The sequence below is a fragment of the Podarcis muralis genome, chromosome 1 (genome assembly GCF_964188315.1).
Source record: "Podarcis muralis chromosome 1, rPodMur119.hap1.1, whole genome shotgun sequence".
In the NCBI taxonomy this organism is placed as follows: domain Eukaryota; kingdom Metazoa; phylum Chordata; class Lepidosauria; order Squamata; family Lacertidae; genus Podarcis; species Podarcis muralis.
The window spans coordinates 78,945,940-78,972,491 of record NC_135655.1 but is presented as its reverse complement, the minus strand read 5'-3'; the positions used below and the strand labels follow the sequence as shown (position 1 = coordinate 78,972,491).

The window sequence follows — 26,552 nt, the reverse complement described above, 5'->3', positions numbered from 1 at the left end:
CTCTTGCGGAGGCTCGGGGCGGGGGCCGCGGCGCAATGGGAGTGGAGGCCTTGTCCTCGGCTGCCGCTGCAACGCCTGCTCTTCCCTCCTTCAGGAGAGCGGCCTCGTCGCCCTTGTTATTCGGGAACGACTTGGATGGTCCGCGGCCTCGGGCAGGATTGCCATGTAAGGGGCCCGCTCTGGCTTCTAGTGGGTTGCGACAAAGGCTCGTTGGCTGAATTCCTGTCACACAGGTGTTAAAAGGGCAAGAAGTCGTTTAGAGGAAAAGGTGGCACTCCTTCCTCGCCCTTTTTTCCTGAGCAGTGCAAGTCTATAAGATTATTTATTCTTCCAAGTGAGCCTTGGAGCGTTTGGCAAACCAAATGCTAAAGTGTGACATTTTTATGCCACCACGCTCATACCTTCCAGGTTTTGTGCAGTTCAAAAGCATGTCAAAGTGCAAGTAGATAAATAGGTACCACTCCAGTGGGAAGGTAAACGGCGTTTCCGTGCGCTGCTCTGGTTCGCCAGAAGCGGCTTAGTCATCCAGGCCACATGACCCGGAAGCTGTACCCCGGCTCCCTCGGCCAATAAAGCAAGATGAGCGCCGCAACCCCAGAGTCGACCACGGCTTGACCTAATGGTCAGGGGTCCCTTTACCTAATAGCTTACAGAAACTTGTTTGCGTATGTAAACAATTTATGAGTATGTTAGTTCTTCCAGTTCAAATAATTTCTTCTTGTGTTTTTCTTCATGTTAAATATACCGGACACTAATTTTGTTGTACTGGATACAATACATTGGCAAGAACTGGTATATAACTCCAAAAGAATAATTGGTAATTAAGGCTGGCATCCTGCATGCAAGTTGCTTAAGTTCCTTTGAAGGGAATGGGATTCTGGCTGAAAGCCCAAATACATTTATAAGGGGCAAGTCCAGTCTTGTCCAAAAGCACTTACCAACACACCAGGAGCAAGGATGATTTTCATATTGAGGGGCCAGATAACTTTGTGTTGTGATGGCTTACAGTGTAATCGCATGCAGAGTTGGTGCACCTACAGTAATTATTCATAAAATAACACAGCAGCAAGATGTTTACTTGCTCTGCTCAAAGACATTTATTTGATAAAATTAGCAGTTTCTTTACTAGAAAGGCAGCCTGCAACTACCGTATTTTAAATAAATAAATGTTTAGGTAAAGATAATGGTGAAGGACCCTTGGACAGTTAAGTCCAGTTGAATTCAACGATGGGGTGTGATGCTCATCTCTGCTTTCAGGCTGAAGGATCTGGCGTTTGTCTGCAGACAGCTTTCCCAGGTCATGTGGCAAGCATGACTAAACCACTTCTGGCGCACAGAACACCATGATGAGTGCCAGAGCATATCTACTCATGCTGGTGTGCTTTCAAACTGCTAGGTTGGCAGGAGCTGGGACAAAGGGGAGTTACTCAGAGGTAAATCCCTTGTGGAACTGAAGTTAGTGAACTCATTCAAGAAAGTAGTCTAAAATGACATGTTAACTGACCGAAACACGATTGAGGGTGTGTGGTTTATATGTTTAAAGACAGTGCTTACATACCGTAGATAGGAACAGATAATATGGATTACTTTTCCCTTAGTGTAATAATCATAGAGAGAGGCATAGGCGCAAACTCCTAGAGGCCAAGGGGTATTTGGCCACCCCAATAAAATATTTGAGGGGGCCAGCCCTCAAATGGTGTGCATGCACTGCATCATGTGATTGATTATGGGGTGCAGGGCTTACCTCGCCCCCCCACAATATTTTATACAAGTTGCCCCCCTGGAGCGAGGGTAGTTAAATATTGGTACAATTGACTTTTTATGCTTATACATAGAAGAGTGATACATTTAAGTGTTTGTCTAGAATCTAGATCAATATTTATGTAGAACAATGATGTAGCAGTTATTCCTACCTCATTGATCTATGTCATTATTTATTAAATTTCTACCCCAGCCTTCATCTCAAAGAACTCCAGGGTGACAAACGCCAAAATCTTAAAACAATAATAGTAAGAGGATATACAAGCTTCTGTAAGTATCATTACAGAAGATTAAAGTATTATCTATCTAGTTAGTGAAGAAATAACAAGCTGGGTTAAGGGTTTCCATAAGTCTGTTATCTCCAAGAGAAAATCTCCAAGAGAAAATCCAGGTGATTTCTTTTTTACCCTTTGGATATCCAGTCTGTGGATGCTGGTTTGCCATTTCTGACTGCTGCCTGGGGAGCAAAGCCAGGAGTTGACTGTAGCCAATCATCTGCTCTGTGCCATGATTTCTCACTTCCCGTATGTTTTGCATTCACCATTTCCCATCAGCCTGAAGACAGTTACTAAAAGGGGTGGAATTCCCAAGAGACCTGTTCTTTCTCTTCTACAGCCTCTGGATGAGCAGCCCAGCATTGTGGTTCCCCACTGCGCCCTCTGTTTTCTGCTAGCAGGATTTCCAGCAGAATGACAACAAAGCCGCTGTCTGCTCTTGAAAACTGCATTTGGTAGGGTTGGGGGAAGGAGGGAGAGTTGCTGTTTTCAGGAAATGAAGCAGGAAGTCTGATCGAAAACTGCACACACAAAAGGCAGCTTAACTAAAAAGAAGGTAACATTTCCCCCTCACCCTCTGATTAGTTTGGTATTTAAATTTCTGAATTCAGGTTAGTAGGACTAGCTAGGCATGAATTTATAGTGAAAATGATTTTTTTGCTCTTTTTAAAAAAAGGAAAAAATGGATATATAAACAATATTATTTTAAACCATTTTGGAGTCTGTCCTGTAGCTTGCATGTTGGATGACAGGCTGGGATATAGGTTAATGGGATATTTTACATTTCCCCCAGCTTGTGAATGTTTTCCAGAGGGATGTGGATGGCAGTAGGCTTTGATGGAGTTTAAAAGATTAACATAATCTATGTATATATGGCTTGCCTAAATAGAAACAGGTCTGACTTCAGCTTTACATTTTCATTCATATACAAAGGTTTGCATATTCTGTTTGATGCTGATCTTTTTTTCCAGTGTGTGCACTGGAAATGGGTGAAAAATAAACTGATATGGCTGTTTCTAAATTACAAAATCCTTGCATGTGTGTGGACCTGTAGTGGAAGTGCTAACTACAATCATTGTAGCAAGTACTGCCAGATGTTTCCTATTTCAAGGTATATACCTTATTAAAAATGCTTTGCTTTTGTTTCAGATTATCACAAGTCTATATAAGATAAAGGAAGTGATCTGTTTCGCAAGCTGTTACAAGCTAACTCATACAATCAGTTGAGCTATTGGCCTCATTCTTTGATAAACTTTCACTTGTTGACAATGCTTGATGTCAAAAAACTGTTTTGCAATTAAGAGCTAATTTATGCCATGATTCTATATTTTCCTTTTTAGTTCCCTTAGAAAATGGGTTACACCTTATGGCAAAAGATGGTCTGAATTATTTGTTGTAAACACAAAACTCGTGTTTCCACTCCATTGCAAACCTTCCTAATAGGAGTTGAATAACAGTATGCCAAATCGCAATTTGTACTTGAGACAAATGGACCCAGTTTGGGACAAATGGCCCCAGACAAATCTACCAGGGTGCTTGGAGAAATCAGGGGACAATTTTATTGTTAAAGAACTGGCATAAAACTTTTTGTACAGTGTTTAAAAGAGAATACAGGAAAACATACAAGCCCACATTCCCCACAAGATTTCAGGGATTTAGCAATAGAGACCTTGATCCAGCTCCAGTTGCGAGGAACTAGTTGCGTGATTGGCCCTGGGTAGGGACGTGCATTAACTATGTGTACAGAAGGCTGTTTATTTTCATGCAGTTTGTTTCTAATACTCTGGTTATGTTTACATCTCGGTCTCCACACATACATACCCCACTGTTCCAATGCCTGTAGCTCTGAGAGCTGATTAAATTTTGTATAAAAGACAGCTGAATTCTTATGAGATGAAGCATTTATGGATCCAAGGATGGTGGTGCTGTGCCAGAATTGACAATGCCTGCCTGTATCTGGTCATAAATATATAGCATCGTATCTCTTAGTTCTTTATTTGGATGTTGTTCTGTGCCATACTCTTTGCTGGTTTGCAAAGAATTCATAGCAAGTATTTAATTATGTCCATGTAAGCTGTAGCTCACAGCAATTTCACACTTTGTGGCAGCTGGGTAGTGTTTTCCTCAGTACACATGTAAAGTGTGAAGGTCAGGCACCTCTAAAAATGAGACGTGACTCTTAGATAGTACAACTCATCGCATTCTGGGAATGTTATCAGGCTTCTGTAATTCTGGCTTGCACATAATTTGCAACTTGCAGGAAGAGACATATATCATCATGATTAGCATTTTAGTTATGAAGGCCAGGATGGATTCTATAATGTAAATGGAATGCACTTGATTATAAGGCTGAGCACTCTCAAGATGGGACAGGCATGGACTTCTTGTTGCCTCTCCCAGCTTGTGTGCACGGCCTGCTGATCTCCCTCACCCTGTCACTGTGTGCTGACATCATGTGCTGTGATTAGAAAGACCACTGGAGGGAAACAAACATGGCCACACATCCTTTAAACAGTTGCCATGTTTGTTACTCTGTGGTAATTGAATGCAGATGATACATTTAACCAGGTTCATGTATTTGGATCTAACGGGAGTCAATTTAAAAGATACTCAGATCTGTGGAAACCTGACAAATGATTTTGCCACCTTAACCTAGATGGGGGAGTGTGTATGTTTGCCTACATTGTGCTATGTACATTTTTAAAATATATCACTGGGATGGTTCTAGGTTTTTCTGTGCTGTAACAGAAACCAGGACAGTTGGAGGAGGGAGGCTATTTCAGGGAGCTGCAGCATCCCTTCTGAGGTAATCCTCAGACTGGGGGAGGGGGAGGCTTTTGTAGGTGCTTTGCTGGGAGGGCATTTTTTAAAAGCTGCAAAGCTCAGTGAGGGAAGAGGATTAGTGTGAGAGAGCGAGTGAGCTGCTGGCTGGTTTTACTAGGATCATCCATCTGCTCTGTGCTTTGGGCATATTGAAGTGGGCAGTCTCACTTTGCTTTCCTCATCTCCTCCTCAGCTGTGTGATTAGGGCCCTGCGCATCTGTAATTATCCAGCCAGACTGCAAAGCCGCTTGCCACACTTTACAGCACTCCAGGCCACCTCCACACCGTGGAGCAATGGCGCTCCGGACTGTGCTAGAGACTGTCGAAAGTGGGGAGCAAGATACTATTCTCAAGGTGCTGCAGATCTACAACCAGGAGGTGAGTATTCATTGGAAATTGTTTGGCTGATGTCAGTCGGAAGGATCAGCTGGAGAATCTGTGCTGGTGCTTTGATGCCGTTCCCCATAAGCTGCCTTCAGTTTCATCTGCCTGCATTGCTTCAACAAAATGTTGTTAACCTCTGCGGGCAAGTATCTTTTTGCCTTTGCAAAGAGTAGGTCTTTTGTATATTGATTGTTTGTGACTGCACTCTCCCTTTTTTCCTGTCTGTAATGGGGAGCTTGTGCTGCTTTGGCCAGAGTCAGACGTGTTGGAAAAATCGATGTTAGCAGTGAAGGACGGATTTTGGAGAGCAGAAGGGAAAGGAGGAGCTTTATGTGGCAAGCAGATGTGTGGTATTAACAAACAGGCAGCCCCAGGAGGAGCTGTATGTGGAATAGAACTACTGTGCGGTGTGCAATTTTAGATAATTAAAAAATCTCTTAATGAAGGGATTGCCATAGATATGGCATTTGAAAACTGATGGGGAAGAGAGAGAAAACAATGAACATAGTGAGAACAAGCAGTCTAAGGCACTAACCATTAGATTTGTTTCAAAATGACACAAGAACCAGATACTTCAATGATAATCATATCTGAGAACTTGGAATCAAGCTCCTGTGAATGTGTCATTAATTTACAGGCAGTTGCATCAGGAATACTTTTGGTTTACATATCTATGTGACTCCCCTTATGGTAGACCTTTAAACTAGGTGGGAAATAAGCAAAGCTGCACATTTTATATGTAGCACAAATGGTATTTCCTCAGAGGAAAAATAAATGAGTTGGCAAACTGCATGTATTTATTTGCATACGAAATCGTCTTACACTGTGTCAGATCATTGGTCTTTAAGCCAGCATTTGTTTACTTCAGCTCACAATGAGGCCTCAACCAGAGGTCTTTCCAAGTCCTGACCTGAGATGCTTTTTAATTAGAGATGCTGGGAAATGAACCTGGGAACTTTTGCATTAAGAGCTTGTGCTCCACTGCTGAGCCTTCCCCTTGTTTTGCTGTGGCAAAGATTCCAGCTGTAGCAATGACAACATGAATAAAGCAGAGACTGGTAGATAAAATATCAGCTTCATTAGCAGAGAAAAAGGTTTAAACCTTTAGAACTCCATTCAGGATATATGTGTATGTACTGTATGTATGCATTTGTAGACAATTTTGGATAGAGAAAATCAGTATTCTACCTGGAAGTTTAGAGAACAAGAGCTTTGTAAACAGAAAGGCAACCTTTTGGTGTTTCTCAATCAGTGTTTGGAAGAGCGACTGCCATTCTCTGAGCACCCAGAAATGCTTCACTGTGGTCTCTCAGTATGGAAATAGTTTAATGCTGAGATATTTTAAGAATTCATGAGAGGGAACTCCATAAGAGGAATCACAGCAGATAAAACAAAAGTCATGCTTACCAAAAACTTCTTAGTTTTTACCAAAAAAAAATTATTAGGCTATATAAAATATAATATAAAAGCTATACACCTAACAGTGACATTTGTGCTCCACTTCTCAGCTGTCACTGCCAAGCAGCTACCAGTGAATCGAGTGCAACTAGTAGGCTTATTCAACAACTGAGGGAACAATTATGTGAATTTCATTTTTCTTTTTCTTAATGATGTTTGCATATAAATCAGACGGTATATGAAGCAGCAGCAAAGGCTGTAGAACTTTGTTTCTTCGACACATGAATGATCTCTGTTTGATGTTGAGAAGGAATATTTGCCACTCGGGAGAATATGAAACCAAAACCAAGATATTGCTAGGAGTTTTTGAACAGTAGTGTGGGAAACCCATGAGATCCTTGGAAACTTATTAGGAATCCTGCAATCAGAAGATCAAGAATGGTGGGCAAGCTTTCCTGAAGAATGGCTTGCCCACCATTGCTGATCTTCCATTGCAATGTAAAGCTGAAGGGATGCATTAGTGTGTCCTAGAGTGTGTGTTTTAATTCCCAGAGGGCAATGATGAGATCCGGTAGGCTGCCTTAGAGCGCTGCATGAATGGACTGCCCATCTTAGGACATGCATCATAATATTCTACATTGTAGGGGTTTCCCTTCAGCAAAGTTAGCGTGGGTTTCCCTGAAAGTAGAAAATTTGAAAACTACAGTCATAATCAACTCAGGTAGTAATAGGCCGTTCTTCCTGTATCTCTCCCTCCTCCTTACCCCAGCAAAACAAGATGGTACAAAATATGGTTTAGTTGTTTGTCTGCAATAGCAAACAGTGTATGATTCAGTGGGCAGGGCTGTCTTTCAGAGAAGCTTGCCCATCATTACCAATACAGTGGTACCTAAGGTTACAAACACCTTGGGTTACAAGCACTTCGGGTTACAGACTCTACTAACCCGGAAGTAGGACAGTAGTACCTCGGGTTAAGAACTTTGCCCCAGGATGAGAACAGAAATCGCGTGCCGGTGGCGCAGTGGCAGCGGGTCTGTGGGAGGCCCCATTAGCTTAAGTGGTACCTCAGGTTAAGAACAGTTTCAGGTTAAGAACGGACCTCCGGAACAAATTAAGTTCATAACCAGAGATACCACTGTATTCTCATTGATAATGTTATTCTTCATCCTCCCCCCTCCCCGTATCTTCCCACGTGGAATGTGAGCCACTCTGAGGACTCCAAGCCAAAAGTGAAATACATATCTAATAAATTAAAACTGTTGTGGATCCCTTGATAGGTTTTCAAGGAAGCACAGAGTACCATAGAACAGAGTTTCAGAAACCATTGCTGCTAATAAAACATATTGCAAGATCTGAAGCATAAGGCCTCCTGACCATTAAAGAAATCCTCTTCATATAGCCAAAATGCATTGTTAAATCATTCCTAAATTTGGAATCTTAGTATTCCATTTCATTTCTATATGATAGCAATGAGAGAGAGGTGAACATGATTTTGGAATGTGCATAGATGAGTGTCAACAAGACCTGTCAATAGTGATTTACCTGTGTCTGTTTGAGAATCATCTTCATACATAGCAAAAATGAATCTGCTAAAAAAATAAAATACATTGTGATTATGAAATGTTTACAAAGTAGTATAAAATTTAAAAAGAATCTAGAAGACTTTAAAAAGCAAATGGACTCGAATTTTGGGTCCTTATTTACAGTTTCCCATGTATTCTTCCTTCAGGAAAGCTGGCTGGGCTGTGTGAACTGTGTTGTACTGAGGATTGCCCTTGAAATTAGTACCGTATTTTTCCCTCTATAACACGCAGATTTTTTCTCCTAAAAAGGAAGGGGAAATGTCTGTGCGTGTTATAGAGCGAATGTGTGGTCCCTGGAGCCAAAAAATCAAGCAAAAGTCAAATCGCGAGTCACGGAGAAGGGAAACCTGAAAAGAGGAAGTGGCAGCTTTCCTGCATTCTGCCTCAGGGTCTTACTGCCCACCCTCCTCTGTTTCGTTGCTGTGATTGCTGAAACGGAACAAAGAGCAGGGAAAGCCCCTCCCCTCCAGGCAAGCAGAGTGTCGTTCTTTCTAATTCCTCTCTGTGCTCCGGTGCTGCTGGGGGAGAGGGAGAGAGAGTGGGGGAGGGAGAGGGAGAGGGAGAGAGGGGGGAGGGAGAGAGGGGGGGAGGGAGAGGGAGAGAGGGGGGAGGGAGAGGGGGGGAGGGAGGGGGAGAGAGAGAGAGAGAGAGAGAGAGAGAGAGATGGCTGGCTTGGGGGGGAACTTTTGCCTTTATTTCCTCCCACCCGTTAAATCCCTCTCCAGCATTCTTAGCCAGCTGCTTCTCTGCACACCCCTCTCATGTCCCTTCTTTGTTTTTCCTTCGCTCCCCACTTAAAATGTGGTTACAAAGCATAGATCAACATGGATCCTCAGGATCTTTGCATTGGGTCACCCCAAATTCACCATCAGATCACATAGCATGTCCATGGCTACAGCCTGCACCAAAAAAATCACGCACCCACTGTTGCCTGGGGCTGCAATGGTGCAAAAACGTGGTTACAAAGCATGGATCCACAGGGATTCTCAGGATTTTTGCATTGGGTCACCCCAAATTCACCATCAGATCACATGTCTGTGGCCACAGCATGAAGCACAAAAATGATACATCCACTGTTTCATTCAGAATGTTTTTTCCCTTGTTTTCCTCCTCTAAAAACGATGTGCGTGTTATGGTCAGGTGCGTGTTATAGAGCGAAAAATACGGTAATCTTTTGAGTGGTAGTTGACAATTCAGGTTAGAGCCCTGTGTGCTCCCCTACCACTTCATTGTGGAAAAAATGTCACTATCTACCCTCACTTAAAATGATTGTAAGGTTATCTCAGGACAGTTAATTTCAGTAGAACAAGATGTGGAGAGTGTAGGACTGAATTAAAGATTTTAGATTCATACAGTGTAAATGGAAGGAAAAAAACATAGTGGTATGAGATGAATGGGCAGCTGTCTACTTGCCTTAGCATAACAATTAATCTTTTGCTGATGTTTGGATGTCTCGGTATCCTGGTACCTCAAGACTGAATAGGTATGCTTTGAAATGACCCTATGAATTTAATTCAAAGTTTCCAACTTTTTAAGTATGCATAGCATACTTTAAAAATGGACTCTAGATATTTTCAGTGCCCAGTGTCTCTAATTCTGTGTAGGATTAAAGTGACCCTTACTGGGCACTCCTAACATGCTAGGTTCTGTACATTCTAGTTTATTAAGCTCCTTGTGATGAAACAAATCATGTAACATGCTTTTGAACAATATGATCAGTAGTGGCTAGCTAGGGATTTGCATAAGTGACATATATACACATTCCAAAAACAAAAACTTGGATCATAACTAGGCTTGTTTGTGGGAGCATCCCTTGAGCAGAGTTCCTCTTTTGCTGGCAGGCGCATCTCATGAATGGGCAATGGAACTTTCCTCACTTTCCCCCTGCAGTCCCTTATGCCGTACAAAATCTGCTCTAGAAGGTTGGAAGACTCTCCAGAGAAGCATGAGAAAGAGTGCAGGGGGTTGCAGCAGGAAGGGAGAATTATAGAAAATTTGCTCTTCCATCTTCCATGTTGTAGACTCATAAGAATTTTTACTCAAATAAAAATTGGCTGCAATAATGTATTGAAACTTCTTGTTCCAAAGTCAAGAGAAACTAATTAGATTGTCATTTTCTCGGTTGTTGTTTTTTTGTGTGTGTTGTTCAAATGATTCTGTTGAGCACATCCTCAATGGCTTCAAAAGGCTTTCCAGATGCAAGTACTTTAAGGACTGCACCCCAAATTTGCTTTGCTCTGCATCTTATATTACTTCAGAATTGCATCCTATGTATCTTTTGATGTTTTCTTCAGCATAGCCTTATATGAAACAGTAGAATTGTTCAGAGCTGCACAGTTTCCTTATACAGTGGTACCTCGGGTTAAGAACTTAATTCATTCTGGAGGTCCGTTCTTAACCTGAATCTGTTCTTAACCTGAAGCACCACTTTAGCTAATGGGGCCTCTCGCTTCCGCCACACCACTGGAGCATGATTTCTATTCTCTTCCTGAAGCAAAGTTCTTAACCCGAGGTACTATTTCTGGGTTAGCGGAGTCTGTAACCTGAAGCGTCTGTAACCTGAGGTACCACTGTATCATAGCTTTCATATGCTCCTCAGTATGAATTTATCAGTTTAAGCATGTTTCTTGCTTAACTTCTCACTGCTTTATAGTGTTCACTGGAGTTGCATGCTGTAGGTGTTCAGAAGAAATCAGTTGATTATCACTTTAAAATTCCTTTTGCGCTTTTAGAGTAAGTTTATTTTCCTAGTACATATCTGTTGTCTCTGTTTCATTCTCAGAAATCACAGTGTTTCACTTTTGAAGATGAGGAACAGGAAGAAAGGAGGGTAAGTACTTATTTTCTTATTTTGCTTACTCCATCAGGATCACTGAGGCTGTGAGATGGTGACTTGCCCTAGACATTGAAAGCACTGAATTCCTCCTACATGCATGGAAGCTTTTCCTTCTGAACAAAAGTGTCTAGTTCAAAAGCATGCTTCATGTATATTATGGTCCTCAAGAAGTATGAAATCATGCTGGTAGCAGCTAGAGGGTGGCTGATGGTGCTGCCTCATAAAACCACATGCTGGGTAAGAAGCAGAGTACAGTTTGATAGCGAGGCACCTGTTGCATTCAGGTCCCATTTCTTTTGTTAACCCCACCCCCCACCCCAGTCTTGGAGCCGTGAGATGAGTAGCAAATAATCTACTTGACTAGTAGTTGTGTGAGGTGCTTATACAGAAAGGCCTTTCTATGAGGAGGCACAGTCACAATAAATAATGGGAGCTCAGTTCCCTCATGAAGTTTCCTTGATGAGGCAGCAGTGCTAAGCCAATTACATCAAACCATAACTCCTGTAAAGCTGTAGTGTTTGAGATCCTTATATATAAGCATTCCTGTTGATATAGGTCTAAAAGGTCTATTTAAAATAATAGTTAACTTTTATTTAACTGTTAAAATAATATGAACAATTACTAATGATAAGTATAACCAATCTTATTAATACTATTATGATAGATAGGTAAATATTTGATTATTAAATATTTATTTAACTATTTTAGATAATAAAAAGTACCGTTTTTAACTGGCAGTTTTATTGACATGTTTTTTACCTGCTTGCTTTATAGGTAGTATTTTATGTGTATGGGATTATTTTATGTTGTATTTTTATTTTACTTGATATTGGGCAACTTGGGCGTCATTATGTGGAAAGGCATGATATAAATTTAATAAATAGGGTCATACATTGGCAGGCACATTTTCAGTAGGTGCACCAGCTAGTATAATTTTATCTGTTCAAGGAAGCTTCCTTGAGTTTTACTGCATAGCCAAATTGCAGAAAGAAAAGGGGGATCATCCAAGATGTAACTGCATACAGTGACTATGCAGATATCTTTATTGCATTCACTTCCAGGGCAGAAAGCTACTGTGACTTGTTCTCTTCTCCCACCCCACCCCGCAGCTGTTTTCAGTTTCTCTTCTCTGGATTTGAACTCTGACAGAAATAAGCCACCAGTCTTTGAGGAGAACAATAGTTCTTTGCATAAGCAGTCCTGTTCACTAGCATCAGTTAAAAAGGCATTTAAACAAGTGCTGATAATGCTCCAAAAATAGATACACCTCTGTACCTTTACTGAATTTGGATTAAATTGACCCATAGCCTGCTTCGGAAAGGGACGCAGGTGGCGCTGTGGGTTAAACCACAGAGCCTAGGGCTTGCCGATCAGAAGGTCGGTTGTTAGAATCCCTCGCGACGGGTTGAGGTCCTGTTGCTCGGTCCCTGCTCCTGTCAACCTAGCAGTTCGAAAGCATGAAAGTGCAAGTAGATAAATAGGAACCACTCTGGCAGGAAGGTAAACGGCATTTCCGTGTGCTGCTTTGGTTCGCCAGAAGCGGCTTAGTCATGCTGGCCACATGACCTGGAAGCTGTACGCCAGCTCCCTGAGCCAGTAAAGCAAGATGAGCGCTGCAACCCCAGAGTCGTCCGTGACTGGACCTAATGGTCAGGGGTCCCTTTACCTTACATGTTGCAGAATAAAAGGATACAAAGAGAAGACGAGAGAGAGAAAGAGAGGAAACCTATGAAACTACAAATGTGCCTATCTTTAAATACTGTATCTGTTTTCACTGAAGGTCCACCATGGCACTCCTCCACTCACTTTTGCATCATTTTGCTGCTTTATTGTGGCCTGCAGAAAGCAAAAAACTACATATCACTAAAACCAATGACCATCGGGTGAATAAAGGAAATTGTTGTTGTTGTTGTTGTAAAACCAATGAGGGTGTGTGTATAGAAAGTGGAATCCTCTTAAGGATCATTTTTAAACCTGCTTTTTTAAACTTGCTCATTAATAACCTAGAGTTAGAATGTTGCCACCAATGCCAGAGGTTTTGAGAGGAGTCCCAAAGGCATATCTGCAAATTGCAGGGAACTTGTCATTAAAATTGCAAATGCAGTTGCTGCTGCTGCTGCTGTTTTTATTATTAAATTTTTAACCTGCCCAATATAAGCAAGTGTAGAGCAGTGCACATTTAGGCAAAAAAGCCTCATTTATTTTAACTATATTTATTTATTTAAAAATTATAAACTGTTCTACAGTCAAATAATAAGTGGTACAGTATATTAACATGTGTCACAGATGTACTAATGGGGTCGAAACTGGCAGTGACTGACCAAGATGGATATGACCCGAGGCACTGGATGGGTTGTGCAGGTTTGAGGTACAACGTAGCTCGTTGAACCTGTGCAATCCACTAGCGCAGACATACTTTTCTTTCTTCACATAGACGTTTATTGCTTCACTACTCGTTTTCTTCTCCCACCCCCCACCTCTGTAATGCTTCAGAAACTGGCTGCGCTTCTGATCAAGTTTCTGGAGAGGGTGCTGCAGCCATCCTGCCAGGTCACCTGTTTGGAAAGCATACGGATCCTGTCCCGAGACAAAAGCTGCCTTGGCCCTTTCACAACCATGGAAGGCCTGAAGACGCTGGCCAGGCACGCGGGGATTGATTACGCAGAAGAGCAGATTCTGGAGGTTCCAGACCTTGAAGTGATCCTGGAGGCGCTGAAGTGTCTCTGCAACATTGTCTTCAGCAGTCCCCGGGCTCAGGAGCTGACCTCCGAAGCCCGGTTCGTGGTGGGCCTCACAGACCGCATCAAACTCTACAACGAGAGAAACCTCCCGCATGATATAAAGTTCTTTGACTTGCGCCTTCTCTTCTTGCTGACGGCATTGAGGGTGGACATCCGGCAGCAGCTTGCGCAGGAACTCCGGGGTATCGGTCTGATGACAGATACCTTGGAACTGACCCTGGGAGTCAAGTGGCTAGACCCTCACGAGGTAGCTGCTGAGGGGAATCCTTCTGCTCCTTTACCTCGGCAGGAGGTGGAGCGTGCCATGGAGATCCTGAAAGTGCTCTTCAATATCACATTTGACACCAGCAAGAGGGAGGTAGATGAGGTAGGACACTCAGAGAGAGCTTTTGGTAGCTCAATTTTGTGATGTATTTCTGTTTTTATGTATCTGTTTCTTTCATCCATGATTCCTGTGCTTATAGACACCATTTAAGAAAGGAAGGGGGCAAGTTGCCTGACTTAGTTCACCCCACCCCCCTGCATTTCTGACTTGTTCTCTGGGAGCGCCAAATACTACATATTTGGTCAATTCTGCTCATTCCCACTGGCTGATTGTTGTTATAAACAGGCCTATTTATCAACATACAAAAGCACAAATTCCTGCACACTCGAAGCCAATAAAAAAGAAAGGCTAAATGAATGAAAACATTCATTTCTAAAATTATGTTATGTTTGCTTCCACAGACCTGTTCTAAAACATGGTAAAATCAGATATATTACAATCTGGTGGAATCTATTTTTCAGCAATGCATGGCAACTCAAGAAAGAAAGCCTAGCATTGTGGGTGTTGAGGTGTAAGCAGCAGTGTTGGCAAGGTACTGCCAGTGTCTGTTTACTAACTAAATCGGGATGAAAACCTAGCAGATCAAGCTATTTAAAATATCCAGAGTCTCTCTCACTTTCTGGATTAGTAATGAACTGTGAGCTCAGGGAGACTGTGAAGGATATAATTTCTGGGTGTCTATTTTATACTATTTATTTATTTCATCAAAATTATACTGCTCGATTGTAGAAATCCTCAACAAAATTACTTTGGGTTTTATGTATTCTGCTCTGATATTTTATGATGTGAGTTTATAAACCTTTAAAAATATAAATAAATGAAACATGAAGCAGCAGAAGAGAGGGTAAAGTGTGGCAGAAGAAATATAGATACCTCTGTAGGGAAACAATATTTGCATCTGGAGTTCTGCCTTAAGAAAATATTCCAGATTCAGTAACCAGACAATCCAAATTCCATGACTGGATATTTTTTTAAATTGCAATTTGCCGTGTTTGTGTATGTATGAATTAATTTAATTTAACCGTTATATTCTTGCTGCCTAATTTAATTGTTGTTTTGCATAATTTTACATTGTGGGGAAAGAGAAGGAAGAATGCAGCTTAGACAAAATTGTGGGAGCATAATCAAGACACCCAGAGAGAAGGCTAAGGGGTCAAGAGAAGAAAGAAATGCTGAATGAAGGAGTCTCGTACTACTTCATTCAGCCCTACTTTGGTTACTATGCCCACATTTCTCCACAAAATGGTGCCAGGAACTCTGTTAAGGGCTGTATTCTGAGCAGGGTAATTCAGCTACACACATTTTTAGTTTCCTTGGGCACAGTTTTTCTTTGGACTAGAATTACATTCCATTTTGAGAACGTACTGTAAAGCGTAGCTTTTTGCAAACAACAGACTGTGCACAAGAGAGATATGTTCCTTTCTCATAATCAGGCTTTTCATTGTGTTTTGGGGCCAGGAAGATGCTGCTCTGTACCGACGCCTGGGTGCCCTCCTCCGTCACTGCCTGATGATTTCAGCAGATGGTGAAGATCGGACAGAAGAATTTCACAGGTGATTATCGTGGTGAAAAACTTGGTTTGGCTGGGAAAACAAAAAACATTATCATGACCGCCATACAGTTTGGGTATTCAAGAATCTGGGGGTCAGGTCTATTGACACAGTTAGTACCTAAGGACTTTAGTTGCTGATACTGATTGATATAGTGCTACCTGCACTGCCGTACGGGGGCGGGGGAGCGTGCCGCACTGGGTACCATTTGGGGAATGGATGCCATCGTGGCTGCCCCCGGGACGCGCAACCCTGGGATGTGCACCACGCCCCCGCAGGCGACGCGCCACGCCCCCGCCTGTTCTCCGCTCCGGGGGCTGCAGCATGTTGCTCCGCCACTGGCTACTGGTTATTGATGATGATGATATAGTACATGGCACTTTATAAAGAATTAGTTTGATATAATCTAAAAATGGACATCAGAAAACAGCAAGGGAAGGGAAAATTGAGGCAGTACATGGGAGAAGTAAATCCTCTTGTTAAATGTTCTCAGGAGTGTTTATAGTCTTGTCACGATGCCAAGGAAAGGATAGTTTTGGGTCTTGTTCCCGTGGTTCTTGAAAATGGAAATTAACTAGATCTTTGTCAGGTTTTAAACAACAAAACAAAATGGCTCCTTGTTGATGTGGAGGCTCCTTCCTTTGCATATTGTGTCTTGCATTGCATGTCCAGCCACACAGTCAACCTTCTGGGCAATCTGCCTCTCAAGTGTCTGGATGTCCTGCTGGCCCCCAAGGTGCACCCGGGCTCGCTTGAATATATGGGAGTCAACATGGATGCTGTCAATGTTCTGCTGGATTTCCTTGACCGACGTCTTGACAGGGTGGGTGAAAAGTTCCTCATTGCCTCACACCCACATTTACTTCAGATTCTTTTCATGCAGCCAGTGAAATACACTGTAATATTTCTTAGAGAGGAAGAGGGGAACTACAGAGTGTTACAGGTTTTGGTGGGTACCCTGAATTTCTTATACCATAAAATTTCATCTGAGAAAAGGGATGAGTTATAAGGTATATCTACTCTGTGGGTGGAGCCAGGATTTATTTATTTTGGGGGGGGGGAGACTATATGTTGGGGGGGCAGAACAGATATATCTTTGATGCAATTGGTCAGTTAGTTAAGTATTTCTATTTATTTATTTACTTGATTGGGGAGGGCAGCTGTCCCCCCCCTCTGGCTACGCCTATGATCTACTCCAGGCATCCCCAACCTGCGGCCCTCCAGATGTTTTGGCCTACAACTCCCATGATCCCTAGCTAACAGGACCAGTGGTCAGGGATGATGGGAATTGTAGTCCAAAACATCTGGAGGGCCGAAGGTTGGGGGTGCCTGATCTACCCTGATGATTTACTAGGATGTTGCCTGCAGCTGAGCTGCCATTTACCTCCTCTGTTTCAGAGAAAGGAAACTAGTGTTTTTAGAGCCTTCCATAAAAAAATTGTACTGTGATGTACCGTATTTTTCGCACGATTGGACGCACCGGACCATAGGACGCACCTAGTTTTTTGGGGGAGAAATAAAGAAAAAAAAATTTCCCTTTATTTCCCCCCCAAAAGCAGGTCAGGGAAACCGAACCAGGTCGAGGAACAGCGGGATAGTGGCGCTGCGCCTCCCTGCTGTCCCCCGAGCTTGTGGGGCTGGCTGATGTCTGCCTAGCGCGCGGGGCGCTCTGCTTCAGGGCGCCCCACCCGCTGGGCGGCAGGCTGCTATCCGCAGCTTGGGGAGCCTTGCGGGGAACTGCTGCAGGGCTCCCCACGCTGCGGATGTATGCCTGGCGCGAGGGGCGCTCTACTTCAGGGCGCCCCTCACGCCGGGCGGCAGGCTGCTATCCGCAGCGTGGGGAGCCTTGCGGGGAACTCCTGCAAGGCTCTCCACGCTGCGGGTGTGTTCCCGAAGCGCGGGCACTCTGCTTTCAGGGCGCCCGACGCTCCAGGAAGCAGGCTGCTATCCGCAGCGTGGGGAGCCTTTCGGGGAACTCCTGCAAGGCTCTCCACGCTGCGGGTGTGTTCCCGAAGCGCGGGCACTCTGCTTTCAGGGCGCCTGACGCTCCGGGAAGCAGGCTGCTATCCGCAGCGTGGGGAGCCTTGCGGGGAACTCCTGCAAGGCTCTCCACGCTGCGGGTGTGTTCCCGAAGCGCGGGCGCTCTGCTTTCAGGGCGCCTGACGCTCCGGGAAGCAGGCTGCTATCCGCAGCGTGGGGAGCCTTGCGGGGAACTCCTGCAAGGCTCTCCACGCAGCGGATGTCTTCCCGAAGCGCCGGGCGCTCTGATTTCAGGGCGCCCGACGCTCCGGGAAGCAGGCTGCTGTCCGCAGCTTGGGGAGCCTTGCGGGGAACTGCTGCAGGGCTCTCCACGCTGCGGATGTATGCCTGGCGCGAGGGGCGCTCTGCTTCAGGGCGCCCCTTGCGCCGGGCGGCAGGCTGCTATCCGCAGCGTGGGGAGCCTTGCGGGGAACTCCTGCAAGGCTCTCCACGCTGCGGGTGTGTTCCCGAAGCGCGGGCGCTCTGCTTTCAGGGCGCCCGACGCTCCGGGAAGCAGGCTGCTATCCGCAGCGTGGGGAGCCTTGCGGGGAACTCCTGCAAGGCTCTCCACGCTGCGGGTGTGTTCCCGAAGCGCGGGCGCTCTGCTTTCAGGGCGCCCGACGCTCCGGGAAGCAGGCTGCTATCCGCAGCGTGGGGAGCCTTGCGGGGAACTCCTGCAAGGCTCTCCACGCTGCGGGTGTGTTCCCGAAGCGCCGGGCGCTCTGCTTTCAGGGTGCCCGACGCTCAGGGAAGCAGGCTGCTATCCGCAGCCTAGACACGGGTAGCGGAGCGCTAATCCCGAAACTTGGGGCGTGCAGAGCTCAGCGCGCCCCAAGCTTCTGGGTGCCGGCAAGGTCTCCGCTAACTGGGTCTCCCACGGCTAGCGGATAGCTTCCTGAAGCCTGGAGAGCGAGAGGGGTCCGTGCGCACCGACCCCTCTCACTCTCCAGGCTTCAGCGAAAGCCTGCATTCGCTCCATAGGACGCACACACATTTTCCCTTGCTTTTTAGGAGGGAAAAAGTGCTTCCTATGGTGCGAAAAATACGGTATTTTTTCCCTATATGGGAAACGACATGGCTGTGATTATTATTATTACCTTCTTTTTTGTGGGCTCTTCTATAGGGTCACAAGCTTAAGGAGAGCCTGACCCCTGTGCTGAACTTGCTGACTGAGAGTGCTCGAGCCCATCGACAGACCAGGAAATTCCTTAAAGCTAAGGTACTGTATTTAAATTATGTAGGATCCTAAGCAGTAATGCTTCCATTGATCCAGCAAAAATGTAAGGCAAGCCCCACCCGTGCCATCATTCTGGAAATATATACTGCAGAAAGACTGAAATTGTTTCCCAAGATTGTGTGTGATCCTATTGTTTTGAAAAATGCCTTGAAGTTGTGTGCTCTCTTGCTATATGAGTGTGAGTGGGCACATGTCTGCCTAATGTAAAAGTTGCAAAAGTCACCATGATGGTTTCTGCAAAGATGTAGTGGCACTTTTGGAGCAATACTTACCAACGTAATAGGAAGGCCTTTTAAAATAACTCTTCCCTTTCCATGGAATTGCAGGTACTCCCTCCACTGCGGGATGTGAAAAATAGACCGGAGGTGGGGAACTTGTTGAGAAATAAGCTTGTGCGCCTCATGACTCACATTGACACTGATGTCAAGCACTGTGCTGCGGAATTCCTCTTTGTTCTCTGCAAGGAGAGTGGTGTGTGCCTTTCCATGTTCTATTTCATCTAGTGAAGGTTGTCTTGTAACATTGTATGTCTGACATTGTATGTTACAATGTCTTGTAACATTGACTGTCTGAAAAAGCAATTGAGTGAATAGACTGATCCATCCAACTTCGTAACTGCTGAAAGATTCATAGCACGGGTAGACAGACAGAATATGTTTTAATGGTGGCTTGGCTGCTAAGAGCTGAGGCAATTCACTTATGAGTCATAAGGCAAAATTACATATTGCTTGGGTAGGGGTGGAATGAAACAGAACCAAATAATTCACCCTAAACATTCACTGACTAGAGATACACTTAGGAAAGAAAAATATTTGTTGTAAAAAGGGAGGGAATTCCAAACTTAAGCTTTGATAGCCACATACTTACATATTCTCTCTCAAGTTCAATCAAAGGGCCTCGCTTCACAATTAAATAACTCTTTTTGCTGAATGTTAGGACAATAGCAACAGTTTTCCATATTTTTCCTTTGCAAAGTGACTTTCCCTCCAAATACATGCACCAGCCCATAGATGCCTACAACCAGTCCCATATGACATTTCACACATTTCTTCTAGTGTGGATATTATATTTGCTTGAGGTAAAAGTAATACAAATATATTTAACAGTCAAAGAAGCTGGGTTCCCTGCTGCTACAGGGGTAAGGGGATTCCCTGGGCCTGTACAGCAGGTGGAGAGTGAGAAGCAAAAGAGGTGAAGTGAAGCAGCTCTGAATGTGACTTACAGACTTGAGAGGCTTGCAAGAAATCATTTCCTTGAAAGGTGGTCCGATAAGCAAGGGTCGGTTTTATGATCATTTGAATTCAGCAGTCTTTTCCAGATTGTTTTTGTAGCAGCAGAAGAATATGACCCTTTTGCCTTTATTTTCCTCAACAGTGTCGCGGTTTGTGAAGTACACGGGATATGGGAATGCTGCGGGGCTCCTGGCAGCCCGAGGCCTCATGACAGGAGGTCGGACAGAAGGAGAATACTCTGAGGATGAAGACACTGATACAGAGGAATACAAGGAGGCAAAACCCAAGTATGGACCCCCTTGTATGCATTGCTTCCTTAAGTATTGCCCTTTCTTCTACTTTTGGCACAAGTCCTTTTCTTGTTAACTTTTCCTCACTCAACCCATTATTCATTTTTTTCTTTCTAACGTTCTTATTGGCATGATGTTCATTTCCCTGTGTTTAATACTGTAGTTATCTGCTTCCATGCCTAATGGCCTTATTCACTGCCTGCCACATCTTCACAGTTGTATGTCTAGACCAACAGCTTTCCCCTATAATCTGCTGCAGAGCATCACAAACCTTTGTTTTGAACTCCATTTATAGGTGGCTGTATGTACGAAAGCTTTTATGTCATGAAAGAGGTTCTGACTCCTCCCCACTCCCATTTATCTTGGTAGCTTTCTCTCTTCCTATCCCTTGTCCCATCCCTCCCATCCCCTTCATTAGCAGATTCTCCCTTCTATTCCAAATATATACAGAATTTCCATCATTCATGATTAAATCCATCTTGCGGTATTCTTTGGTTAACTGTTTTATTAGCACAAACTTCACAATCCCATGTCCATGTTCTTTCCTTCTGCTACCCCTTCCCATTTCCCCCTGCTCATCAGTTATATTGTGATACATGTGAATACATTTGCACATATAGAAAATTTATTAAAGTAGGGACTATTGCAATTCAGAGGAGGGAGAAGTGAACATTACTGGGAAAGGGGTGAAGATTAGAACCTGGACAATGAGAGGGATAAGATTGAACTGAACTGAGTCAAGAGTGCTATTCTGGACACTTTAGGGACAGAGACACAAAAGCACCTTGTATTCTCATGTTAAAGGTGTATGTCTGTGATAGGCATGTGAATTATAGCACTAGATTGCTGGGCTGCTAACCTCCTCCTCTTCCCCTGCTTCCACAATAACCAGTCCAAATGGGGATCAAAACTGGCATGCCTGTCAGTAGGTGGATTGCCACTTGCCCTACCAAGAATCCTGTGCCATTTTCAATTTTTTAGTAGTATTTGGTCTTAGGTAGCATGTAGTGTTGAAGAATGTTTGCTACATCTCTGGTACAGTCAACAGTCATTATGCCAGTGGTCAATATATCTGCCTTTTAAATGAACATGCTCTGCCTTCTTTCTGTGTGTTGTTGTTTTGACTGACTCGTACAGCATTAACCCTATAACGGGACGTGTGGAGGAGAAGCTTCCCAACCCAATGGAGGGGATGACAGATGAGCAGAAAGAGGTTGAAGCAATGAAACTGGTGAACATGTTTGACAAACTCTCAAGGTACCATGAGATAGATTTATCGGGAAGTGGGTCAGCAGTTTGAAGAGCAGGCTAAAAGAGGTCAAACAGTTAAAATCGAAGGTTCTGAAATTCCAAGCTCATTGTGACTTCAAACGAATAATTTCTGAATTGTTGACTTACATTTGACCTCTTTTATCCTCCAAATCATTGGACTGTCTTAGATTGTGAGCTCCTAGGAAAGAGGACTATTAACATCAAGAAAGGCCATTGAAAACTGCCATGAGCCTGTTAGGTAGCACAGGATATCAATATGATTTTGTCCATTAAGTCTTTATGTGTTAACAGTCGCTGAATGGGAACCAACTGACTGAAAGAATGAAAGGAGTGAAGTACTGCCCTGCCATCAGTGGTGGCTGATGGGGTAGCATTGCTCTCTTGGCTTCCCAATGCTGTGCATCACTGTGAGTTACTAAGAGGTGGAGGGGGGTGCGCATGGCACCAGGGAGCTCAGCACAGTGTGGGTGCCAATCCATGCACTGTGTCAAGCTCCCTGTTGCCTTTCCCTCCTCTCTCATGGTAACCAACAGCTACACTGGATCTCCATCATTTGGTGACAGTAGAGCTTTACTCATTGGCTTCAGATGTGGTTCCTGGAATGAAATAGTGTGCATCTCATTTTTAAAAAACCATTTAGACTGTTTTGTAACTGCTAGTGGACTAGGAGAATTTCATATTGAACTTAGTGGCAAGCAACAGGAAGGCAATGACAGGTGACCATACCAAAAGGGTGCTGGTATACTGGCCTTTTGACTACTGGAACTAGAGTAGCAGGGCATGGAAAATGTTGACCATGTATTATTAAGTTTCTTCCTCAACAATGAGGATTGGAAATATTTGTTTTATTAAAGCAGAAATTTTCTAGAATCCTGGGGGGGGGGGTGGAACCCAAAATCAGTGCTGTAGGTGGCGGTTCATCTGTGCTGGAAAATGAACGCCTTGGATAAACTGGGTGTGATGACTGGGAATAATGGAAATCTGCACCCTGGGGGACTGCACACTACTTACCTACAGTATACATTTGAATGTCATCTCCACAAAGTTCATTCTGCAGGCTATGTAGTGATAACTCTGGCTAGCTGCTAGTAGGAAGTACTATTGCAAAGGCAGATGGCAGCTAATGCCACCCATTCTCCTTCCCAGCAGGCATTCACTCTACAGTAGTTGTTCATACATCATTTAAGAGTAGTGTGGGCAGGAATCCAGGATCTACCTAAGGAGTTCAAATGACATCTTGCTGAGCAGCCGCCAGTCTATTTATACAGATGCCCCATGTTTCCAGTGTGCATTAGACAGACAGATGCTAGTCTGAGCATTTCATTAATGGTATTTCCACTACAATGTCATTTTCTTTTGCTGCTGATGTGGCCTAATCCAGTGTTTCCCAACCTTTTTTGGGCAAAGGCACACTTCTTTCATGAAAAAAATCTCGAGGCACACCACCATTAGAAAATGTTAAAAAATTTAACTCTGTGCCTATATTGACTATATAAAAAGTACAGTGGTGCCTCGCAAGACGAAATTAATTCGTTCCGCAAGTCTCTTCGTCTTGCGGGTTTTTCGTCTTGCGATGCACGGTTTCCCATAGGAATGCATTGAAAATCAATTAATGCGTTCCTAGGGAAACCGCCTTCAGACCAGGTCCGGGGACAGTCTGTCCCCCGACCTCTTCTGAAGGCTGGGGGGGGGGGACAAGGGCTTTTCTTCCCACTGTCAGCCTTCAGAAGGCTGTTCTGAAGGCTGGCGGTGGGAAGAAAAGCCCTTCTTCCCACCTCCCGCCCCGCAAGCTCCGGGGACAGGAGGGCTTTGCTGCCGACCGCCAGCATTTTAAAAGCCCCTGCTGTCCCGGGGCGATTTTAAAATGCTGGCGGGCGGGAGCGAAGTCTCCGCTGCCCCGAGGAGATTTTAAAATGCTGGGGGTCGGCAGCGAACGCTTCGCTCCCGCCCGCCAGCATTTTAAGATCGCCCGGGGCAGCGGAGAAGTCTCCGCTGTCCCTGGAAGGCAGGCGGGGGGAGCAAAGACTTTTGCCCCCGCCTGCCTTCAGAAGAGGTCCAGGACCTCGTTCCGATGCCCGGCGGCGGGGTGCGAGGTTCCCGCCCCACCGCCCGGCATCGGGGCATCGTTCCGATGCCCGGCGGCGGGGTGCGAGGTTCCCGCCCCACCGCCCCGCTTCGGAGCAGCGCTCCGAAGCGAGGCGGCTGGGGCAGGTGTTCCCGCCCCACCGCCCCGCTTCGGAGCAGCGTTCCGAAGCGGGGCGGCTGGGGCAGGTGTTCCCGCCCCACGGCACACCAGGCAAGGTCTCACGGCACACCAGTGTGCCGCGGAACACCGGTTGGGAAACACTGGCCTAATCAGAAGGACCCCTGAGGCATTTTCCAGCTAGATTAGCGGAGAAAGATTTTGGAGCAATTACTTCCTGGGTCTCCAGTGTAATTTTAGCATTGTTACAAACTTGCATTTGGACCTTAACTTCTCTGAAAATCACACCCTTATACTTTCCCAGGATGTATGTCATGAAGGTTCAGAAAGGCTGATAATTAGCATTTGGTGCATGGCTAATGTGCCCTTTAACTAGCGATGAAGCCAAAAATAGAGCTCCAGTGCACCATAAAATGAAGGAAAAGCCTTCATTATCAAGCTAGTCTCCACATTTCCCACTGAGTTTCAAACAAAAAAATATTTTTTCCTTTCAGTGGAAATGGTTCATCATATAAAATGATTTGTCAGAATGTAGGCAGTTCTGTTCAGGTTTCTGAGCATGAAAAACTGCTTTCTGGCCAAATACTGAGGTTACATCCTCTCTACCCAAGAAATCTAAACAACACTCTTAGATTTGACACACTGATTATACAGTATTTCATTTACATTTGATTAAATGGGATTAAGAAATCTACATTCTGATTGGATTCATTTGTTGTTGCTTAGTAGTTTCTCCTGAAGAATATTTATGACTGAAAAATGTTTTTCATATTTGGAATCCACTGACCAAGTTCCCTTGATGGACTAAAAGGGCCTAGGAGATAGAAAAGCAGTGGAAAAGTCATTCCACTTGATCCTTAAAGGTAGCTCAGTGACTGAGCACATGCTTTGCCAATGGCACCAGATTCAGTTCCTACAATCTCCAATCTTAGGTGCCTGAAAAGAAATCTGCCTAACAACCTGATGATCTGTAGATTGTCATATAAAACCATTAGTAATTGAATCTCATCCGAAAGCTTCAAATTCTCTTCTAGAAATGTTAATAGAGCAACATCTGTAGTTGAGCAAATAGCATTTGTCCATGGTGTGAGTATTTATATTCTGGATGTGAGCAAAGCAGTGTCAGCACATGTACCAGATGCCAAACTGAGGGAGGGTTGGGGCTGTTTTTACTGGTGATGGTATGTATGGCTATTTTATACTATTTCTGCTAGGATCAACAAATGAATTACATTTCTCAAAGTGGGCATACTACTGGTCTGTCCTTAATGTAGGCTTCCCCTTGATGGTTTCTCTAAGAATGTTATCATGAGGAGCCCCTCTCTGACTGTGCTATTTCTCCTTTCCATTGCAGACAACGAGTCATCCAACCAATGGGGGTCAATCCAGATGGCAATTTAACCTCTCTCAATGTAACCTCCTTGGAGGATGCTGTCCATCAGATATCTGAGGAGAGGTTATCATCTGACTCTGACTTGGAATTGGACTGAAAAACATTTCCTGTTCCTCAAAAACCTATGGACCCTCTATTCTCTCTCTGTAACAGGTGCTGTATCAGGAGACCAGTCCCAAGAAAGGACTTCCCGTGGGATGGATCTCCACCGCCCAGAGTGGTATAACATCTGTTTCTTCTCTAGCTCTATAACACTCCTACCTTAGAGAGCTCTTTACAGCTTAGCTCTTTTGATCTGTTTTCCCTCTGTGTCCACAAGATTATTACACTCCGATTCCAAGGATTTTTGAGCAGAAATTTCATGGAGGGAAGGGCAATCTCTTATTATATCAAGGTTTAGTAGCACTTAAGGGTGCTGTGAGTGCACTGCAGAGTTACTTATATGGGACTAAAATGTGATACACACAGGTGATATATATGTGTGTGCGTGTGTGCGTGCATTGATACTTGTGCAAAGCACATAATGCAGCAACTATACAGCGTGGTTTAAAACACACGGATACTCTTGGCAAATGTAAATGTCTATTTGCATACACGACTGGGGCATATTATAGAAACGTGTGAACAATGAGAAGCCTGCTTTTTTTTTTACATGGGAAATGCAAGAAAGCATACTCCTGGAGGCATATAAGTGCAATGTGTGTGGCAATCAGTCACATTTTTAGGCAGTTCCTTTAAGACACATTACATGTGTATGGAAACATGCAGGTAAGGAAACGTGCATTGTTGAAATAGTATGTATATGTGCGGTATGTGTCCATTATCTGAGATAATGTGCAAACCTCTTGAGATATCCTTTGCTCACAGCGACATTAATGTTTGCGTTTGCTGATAATTTGGGGCCAAGAGGCCTCTAATCCCCACTATAACCTTGACACCATGTTCCTCTTTCTACCATGCTTAGTTTCTGGACTACTCTCACACTCTGTGCTCTTCAGACAAAAGACAGTGACCAATTGCTTAACCGCACTCTAAATCTGCTTCAGTTCCCCTCTATCCACAGCACTCTGCATTCACCCTGTTATGTACCTTCATCCTGATCATAGGCTTTTCTGTTTTAAAAAAGCAGCCCCCATCTCCTACTTTGTTTCCAACTTTGCCAACAGTTTCTGAACTTAGCACAAATATAAAGATTTTCACTAGAATAAATGAAGCCTTCAGATAACAATA

The 26,552-nt window shown here is 44.2% G+C and overlaps 1 protein-coding gene across 4 annotated transcripts; it reads left to right on the top strand.

The window, feature by feature from the left end:
- The first annotated feature begins 37 nt into the window (after nucleotides 1-37).
- On the top strand, nucleotides 38-26,550 carry RIC8A (RIC8 guanine nucleotide exchange factor A). 4 transcript variants are annotated; one of them, XM_077932262.1, is made up of 13 exons: nucleotides 38-165; nucleotides 2,377-2,592; nucleotides 3,186-3,258; nucleotides 5,053-5,237; nucleotides 11,007-11,054; nucleotides 13,554-14,168; nucleotides 15,585-15,679; nucleotides 16,349-16,499; nucleotides 18,819-18,914; nucleotides 19,259-19,403; nucleotides 20,307-20,451; nucleotides 21,592-21,711; nucleotides 25,284-26,550. In XM_077932262.1, exons 4-13 carry the CDS (start codon nucleotides 5,154-5,156, stop codon nucleotides 25,417-25,419), a joined length of 1,635 nt encoding a protein of 544 aa, XP_077788388.1. In that variant the 5' UTR covers nucleotides 38-165; nucleotides 2,377-2,592; nucleotides 3,186-3,258; nucleotides 5,053-5,153; the 3' UTR covers nucleotides 25,420-26,550. The 4 variants fall into 4 exon arrangements, with proteins under 4 accessions (XP_077788388.1, XP_028592311.1, XP_077788392.1 ...); XM_028736478.2 differs by lacking the exon at nucleotides 3,186-3,258; XM_077932266.1 differs by lacking the exons at nucleotides 3,186-3,258; nucleotides 5,053-5,237.
- Nucleotides 26,551-26,552: the final 2 nt, after the last annotated feature.